This window comes from Centruroides vittatus, unplaced genomic scaffold (assembly GCF_030686945.1).
Source record: "Centruroides vittatus isolate TY-2023 unplaced genomic scaffold, ASM3068694v2 contig_1135, whole genome shotgun sequence".
NCBI classification, from domain to species: Eukaryota; Metazoa; Arthropoda; class Arachnida; order Scorpiones; family Buthidae; genus Centruroides; species Centruroides vittatus.
The window spans coordinates 1-7689 of record NW_027120731.1 but is presented as its reverse complement, the minus strand read 5'-3'; the positions used below and the strand labels follow the sequence as shown (position 1 = coordinate 7689).

Below are 7689 nucleotides of genomic sequence, written 5' to 3'. Positions count from 1 at the left end.
CAAAAGGATAGAGTATCAACGTTACTACGTGAGAAAGAAAATAAAGAAATAAAGGAATCAAAACAATTTATGTAGTTTACAAAATATTTTGTACTTGTCAAAATCAATCTAAATATTATAAAGGAGAAACGAAAAAAACTCGAAAAATGATTAAACGGGCTTCCTAGTCACTATTAGATTAGATATTTTCGCCTGAGCATATTCTAACGTGCAACTGGACACAAAATGTGTATGGAAAATTTTGAATTGTGCAGTGGAAATTCCGTATTTGTGCAGTAATTAATTGTCCGATTCTGGTTTTATAAGTATTTGTTTCCTCCAGATATGTTAAAGTTAAGATAATTACCTAAATTTTATAGTGTATCGAAAAACCTGTCTAAAACGGAACCCGAATAAAAATGAAATTATCCTAAACGCAAGAAAATTTTTTTCGGAACGGAGCGATTTTTAATGTTAAAAGAGACCCGGTTCAAAACGGAAATGCATTCGGTACCGTGCGATTCCGGTATACACTTGGTTTACTGTATATTATATTCGGTACACGAAAAATGAGGTACGAAAAGAATGTCGGCAGGATTTACAATTTGTATTGAACATATACAATAGATATTTTTTACGCAGCCGCAACATTAATATTATCATTTAAAACTATAATTCACATCTACAGTGCACTTATCGAATTTTAAGTTATGTCATATGCAGGCTCACGTGTAACGATTAAAATTGAACGATTATTGAAATTAATATATAATTATATCAATCTAAGATTTGTATTATTGTCCTTATTTTCCATTTATGTCTTTTAGAAAACCTTATTAACCCAAAACAAAACCGGTAGTTGTGGAAACTCGGTTGTGTGGGAAACAAACGTTAAATTAAGTCCTGATTATGACCTGGCCATGCTATTTTCATTTTAGTTATGGAAATTGTAATGTTAATACAAATAATATAAAAAATACTGTTTAAAGAAAAAATTACTATGAAAAGAAGTAGTAAACAACATTCTGCTATGTTAAACAAGAAAATTGTAAATACTGCAACATTCATTTAAATAATGGCATTAATATTCATGCATGTTGAGATAGAATTGTATCAATACAATTGTCACTGGAGAGGCCGAAGCATTGTCAGTTTAACGGAATGTGCGAATAAATTGTAATTGTATGGTGATGTTTAATAATTAAAGCAACTGTTCTATTTCAAGTATCCTTTAAATGTTTTTTAAACTACTTCTGAAGTCGGAAGAGGCAAAGGTTTTCTTCTAGAATTTTATATAGTTACAGGTATTAATAAAACTAATTTCCACTCTGTTGCTACGTTTTTAAATTTTTATCATTTTTACTATATACTTATAGATATTTTCACTAATAAAACGTTTTTTAAATAGTTTCAGTTTTTTCCAGATTTGCAATGAAATTTAAATACCTGAGTATTTACTTATCGCAGAAGCTGAAGGAATTAGGATTACGTGTTGGTAGAAATCCTATTTACTTTATCGTCGTTCCAATCATTGTATCCATGGTATTAGCTACGGGTCTTCATAAGTGGCACGATGAAAGGAATATTAAATATTTATTTGAACCCAGGAATACCAGACATGTTAAAGAAGAAGGAATTATAGCAAGACTATTTCCAATGGACCTATCTTCCGATGCATACATGGAAAGGATGAACAGAGAACCAAGTATAGCAGTAGTCTTAGTTACAGCCAAAGACGAAGGATCCGTGCTTCGAAAAAAAGTATTTCGAGAAATTATTCAATTAGATGAAATTATTCAAAATATAAAAACTGCAGACAATTTCACATACAAAGATTTGTGCGCAAGAAATAACAAGAGATGCTTCGAGAATTCTATTTTATTCATGCAAAATGAAATGGAAATGATGGAAAATAAAACTTATTCCATTAAATATCCGTTACAAGAAATAAGTAGATACAAATTTCAACTAAATAGTTTATTTTTAGGAGGTGTTCGAAAGACTCCGGAAGATTACGTGAAAAGCGCGAAAGCGTTGCGACTCCTTTACTATTTAAATGATGATTCGTGTAATGAAAGAAACAGAGTAGAACAATGGCAAAATTTGTTTTCGGATCGTATTGCATCTAGTACTTTTGAGTACATTACAGTCGATCGATACACGTCGATCACAATGGAAATGGAACTACTTACAGTCATGTATCGTTTACTTCCTAAACTTCCGATTGCAATGTTAGCAGTAGTAATATTTTCAATGCTGACTTGCCTGTATAACAGTTGGATCGAGAGCAAACCTTGGATCGGAGTCATTGCATTAATATCGGGAGGAATGTCTTTGGCTTCGTCATTTGGATTGATCATGTATTTTAATACGCCGTTCGTGGCTCCAGCTGGATTTATACCCTTTCTAATTATAGGTAAGAATCGTAAGTTGTTTAAAATTATATAAACTTTTTTTCCCACCGTATTAATATAGCCCTTCACTCTTAAATTGATACTATATGCAGATAAAGATAATTGTAGATTTTGAGGTTTATTTGAATTGCTATCGGACTCGATTGGTAACCTGTGCAAACTTCACGCTAATTGTGATGCAACTGGTGTTGATAGGTTAGCATTGCGTAAATTTCGATAGAATAAAGAAATAAACACATTGGTTTATTTTTAAAAAGAAACTGTTTCGAAAATGTAAATTTCCGTCCGCCCACGAGACAGTTTATCTGGTACTTGATGTATTCTGTATAATATATAGAAATCTATATGACAACGTTGATCGCAGAAAAAAATTTGTAGATAGATATTTGTACTATTCTCAGTGAAATATTCGCTGAGAGTTGATCTCAAGCACAATATTCGATCTCTCGATGTTCCACTGTTCTTATAATTATTGGTTTCATTACGCTTTGATAAGAAATTGGTCTTCTCTGGTCATGAATATACGCTTTAAAGAGATTGCATAATGGCACGACATAGAAAACGTGACAATAAAATTACGTTTCCACACTGCAGAATTGAATATTAGAAGCTCGCGGGCCGCACATTCCGGGCTGCATGTTTCTAATCGATAACTAAAAAGTTACGTCACCAACATGCTTTCTGAACTTAATTTTACTTCTATTTATCAGTTTTAATTTTTAAAATTTGTTATTTTTAAACATGTTCACCTGTTAATTTTCTACAGGAAATAGCAATTTATATTATTTTATAAGACAAGATTTTAAAAATTTTTTAATGTTATTTATTTAATATTGTTTTACTTATTTACCTTGATTTTATCTCATGTAGAACCCTTTTTTAAACAATTTTATCCAGTCAGTTGCCTAATTCTTAATTTCGATTTGTAATTAATAATCAGCTCTATACGTAAAAAAATTTTTAAAAATGTTATCTATAAGTGTGATATAAATAACATCTATTATTTCTTTTGTAAAAAAAATAAGTGTCATTAAGACCGGAATTGCATTTTCTTTATTAATAAAGTTTATATCAATAACTATTATTTCCGTGATAAGTTAATAAAAAAATCCACAGATACCAGTAACGGTACGATTAATTTTAAGTGTGTACTGAACGTACGAGTCGTAATAAATGAGCTTTTATTATAGTAGGAGCTGGGCTTCTTCACTTGAATCACGAAAATATCAATCAAGCGAATCAAGAGGAAGCTATGCTTCTTGATTTACGTAACACCACACCTTTCACCAGGTGCGTCAAAATTTAGATCGAGATAGCCGATTGGCCTCTGATCGCACCGAAAACACTTAATCACGTCAAAAGTTGAACGATATGCGAGAATCTTGTAAGAATTTGAGCAATATATCTAACAGAATGTTAGGATTCTGTTAGATATTGATTGATCATGTATTTTAATACGCCGTTCGTGGCTCCAGCTGGATTTATACCCTTTCTAATTATAGGTAAGAATCGTAAGTTGTTTAAAATTATATAAACTTTTTTTCCCACCGTATTAATATAGCCCTTCACTCTTAAATTGATACTATATGCAGATAAAGATAATTGTAGATTTTGAGGTTTATTTGAATTGCTATCGGACTCGATTGGTAACCTGTGCAAACTTCACGCTAATTGTGATGCAACTGGTGTTGATTAGTCTGCGTATGAAGAGGTGTTTAGATACCACTTAATATTTTTTAAATATTGCGGTTTTTCTGTGGGAAACACGAATTGCACTAAAACAAATTTGAAATAAAAACAATAAAAATCGAAAAATTGCCCGTTAGAAAATCATTTCATTATATTTGCTAATGAGCAAATTTTAGCTTATTTAAATATTAAAAATGGGTGGAAATACCGAATAAAAAATATGGAGCTTAATTATAATGCATTACAGTGGCGTGCCGTGACATTTGATGATAGGAAAGCTGTGTTTCTGTAAGAAGCCGACTTTCAGGGGCAATCAATTAATCGCGCGTTAGGGCCCGTTCGTATTCGTTTGTTCGATAAGCCAGTAAAAACCGTATACTTCTTTAAATGTATTTTTAATAGATTATCTGACGTACTTAATAAATAAGAAAGTTCAATATAATTACCTCCGTTATTAGATTCAATAAATTCCCTATGCCCTCTAAATGCCAATTCTTGCTTTAAGAAAAAACATATAACGTCTATTAATTTAGATATACCTATTAATCGTAATTATCTCGTTATAATTTTCAATATTTATTTTATATTTTCTACCAATGTTAAATTCTATTCCGCTTTGATTTCCGAATTGCTTCAATTTTACGAAAGAATCGTCACTCGTTATAAATTTTATCGTCGAAATGTCTAAATTTTTTTGTCGACTTACTTATATTTAATTTAGACATTGGTCTTTCTCTTTTAATAATGTTTTCTTTTTCATTATATGGTCTTGAGCCAAAACTTTTTTAAAATAATTTTTTTAACCACTATCCACGATATAAGGGCTAAAATTAAAATTATCAGAAAAACTTACTTGGTAAAACAAAATGTGTGACGAATATACATGCCTAGTACAAAAAATTCTTCAAATGTATGAATATACTTTTAAAAAAACTTATAATTAAATATAACTTTGTGAAGAAACGTACATAAAAATAACAAAATATTCTTTACTTTTTAAATCTTAAAAACACTTAGTGAAATGGCTCCCTACAAGTGGCTAATGAATGGAATCGGAGACGGTCCAGGTAGACGTGTGCGTGCCAAATCCCGAGGGTGCCGATACCGGTCGATTTCAAATGCCTCTTTTGTCGCATCACTAGTATTTATCAAACGACGCCACAGGGTTGTTGTAGATTTTAAACGTTTCTCACCGTAGCCGTAAAAATCTAAATATGTTAAACTTAACAGATTGTCCGTCGTTCGTTTTCTAACTAATTCGTTTTAGGACCAGGTGTTCACGGAAATTTCCAAAATTTACAACTTTTCGGTCACTCTCATTGAACTGGAAAAATTTCTGTCTTTATTACATTTAATATTACGAAGAGATCAGACCCCACTGTACTCGGCAAGAGATTGGTTCGGTTAAGCTTCTGTTTAAGTAAAATTTCGGCTCTTTCATCGGGGTCTTATTTATGTTTCTAATTCCTAATCACTTAATTATTTAACTACTACTTAAGTAAAAATAAGTCGAAACCGGTTACTTTGTACTTGAATATCTGTAGTCTTGGGAAAAAAGTGGAAAGACAAATTTTTATCACAACAGATACATAAATCGTAAATTTAAGGAAAATAAATTCTAGAGCTTTTCTTTACGTACCATTGTACGTCTCGTTCAATAAATTCGATCGTAAATGATGCTGCCAAAGTAACAGTTAATTTTTTAACATTATACTAGAATTGTATACGTATTTTCTGCATCCCCTTACAGAAGGGACATACTAAATTGTAATATCACCGGTTTAACATTGAAATCCGTAAGTAATATAAGATGGGAGAGCGGAATAAACGGAGAATAAATATATCAAATATTTTAATGGATTTTTTTAAAACTCCTGTCAACTATACAGAACTATCATAACATACCAGTAAATTCCTATTGGTTGGAATAAGTTATAAATCTAGTCTACAGTGGGCAACTTTTTTATAACGTGGGCCAGAATAAATTTTACGTTTATTCCGCGGGCCGTAGTAGTTAATTGACGCCTTCTTATGACTCGTAATTTTTTTAGTCTGCAAATACGAAATAAATAAATAAAAAGTTAATTACTACATTTATTTATCTTATCGTTTTTGAAAATTACAAAGAATTGGAATTTTTCCAATTTAATAATCTATTAAAGATCTCGCGGGCCGGATAGAAACTTTTCGCGAGCCGTAGCTGGCCCGCGGGCTGGGGGTTGCCCGCCGTTGATCTAGTCTACTCGTGATTCGCATAATCTGGCGAGGGCGGCCGAATATCTAGCGGGCAGGCGGCTAACAGCCCACAACCGGTCCGGGATATAAAATTAGATGCTTTATGCGTGTGTCGCTTCTACCAGCTAAACCGGATGAGGTTGGTGCTCTGTAAACCGCATGTGCCAATGCCTATATAATATGGCTGATTGGAAATTGACCCGGTTTCGACATTCCTTCCGCCACTGAATTATTCGAATATACAATAGCAATCTTATCGGTTTTTTTTTCACATGTAGTATAGAAATTTGTAAAAGTTTCATAATGCAGTTATAATAAAATACTAATTTTAATTAATGCAAAGTACGTTAAAATATGAAAATTTATATTTTATAAAATACAAGGGAAGGTCATTGGAAGGTGGAATCGGCGCTTCCATCGCTTCCAATGACGGCACGCCACTGATGCATTATAATTTCGTATAACTAAATAGAAGTTACCAGTCTGAAATTGAAATTCCGAATCTTTATATTAAAAGCTGCTGTGAAATTGCAATACAAAACGTGATACAAGAGCTAATGAACACAAAATAAACGATTCTGTGAAGAAAGAACATTTATTAGATTAGTTCAGTGTTTTTCAGCGTTTTTATTATCTCACTTGAACCTATAATTAAATTTACGCGGAAAAATCACGTGATTTAAAGTTGTGTTAACATTCTATTGCCATATTACTTGCCGCTTAATCTAATTACTTTTATCTGTATTTCATGTGAATTAAATAAAATAATAATGTTTTTCCTTAAAAATAGAAGCAGGCTACTTAAATTAATAATTTTTATTTATATAAGAAAAGCAATTAATGATTTTTGTGAAACCGTGTTGTATTATTCTTCGAAGTATCAAACACAAATCCGTGTTAATAACAACCACTTGGCTTTTTTCCACCTTTATTTAGTTGATACGGTACACGTTTCGGGCCTTATGCCCCTCATCAGTCAACAGTTCCTCCCCCAGTATGGCACTTGTACACGGTAAGTTTGGACATTACAAACTCGAGGATAAAAGTTATAAAATTCTTTTACATCTGTTTTGAGTTAAAAAGTACAACTATTTAGTATAACAATAAATTTACATTAACTGTGAATAAAACTGGGACAAGTTCTTACTTTGTTGTTCTCTTGTACTTCTTAGTAGATGGTTAATACACAGTACATTTTCAAAGGTCGTTCGAGCACTTTTGGCTCGTTTATGTTGAGACAGAATCCAGAAAATTTTTTAAAAGACAAATTTGTAGACCAACTTTGGGTATAAGTTTTAGTCTGAACTTTCCCCTGTTGAACGTTGTTTAGGTTTTGCGACATTTAAAATTTGCATAACTACATGGGTTGAAA

At 31.8% G+C, this 7689-nt stretch overlaps 1 protein-coding gene across 1 annotated transcript; it reads left to right on the top strand.

The window, feature by feature from the left end:
• Positions 1 to 1410: 1410 nt before the first annotated feature.
• Positions 1411 to 2395, top strand: LOC136978226 (patched domain-containing protein 3-like; the record flags this gene model as incomplete). Its single annotated transcript, XM_067273890.1, has 1 exon — positions 1411 to 2395. A coding segment is annotated over exon 1 (985 nt), but the record flags the coding sequence as incomplete, so codon positions are not given.
• Between the last annotated feature and the right edge of the window lie 5294 nt (positions 2396 to 7689).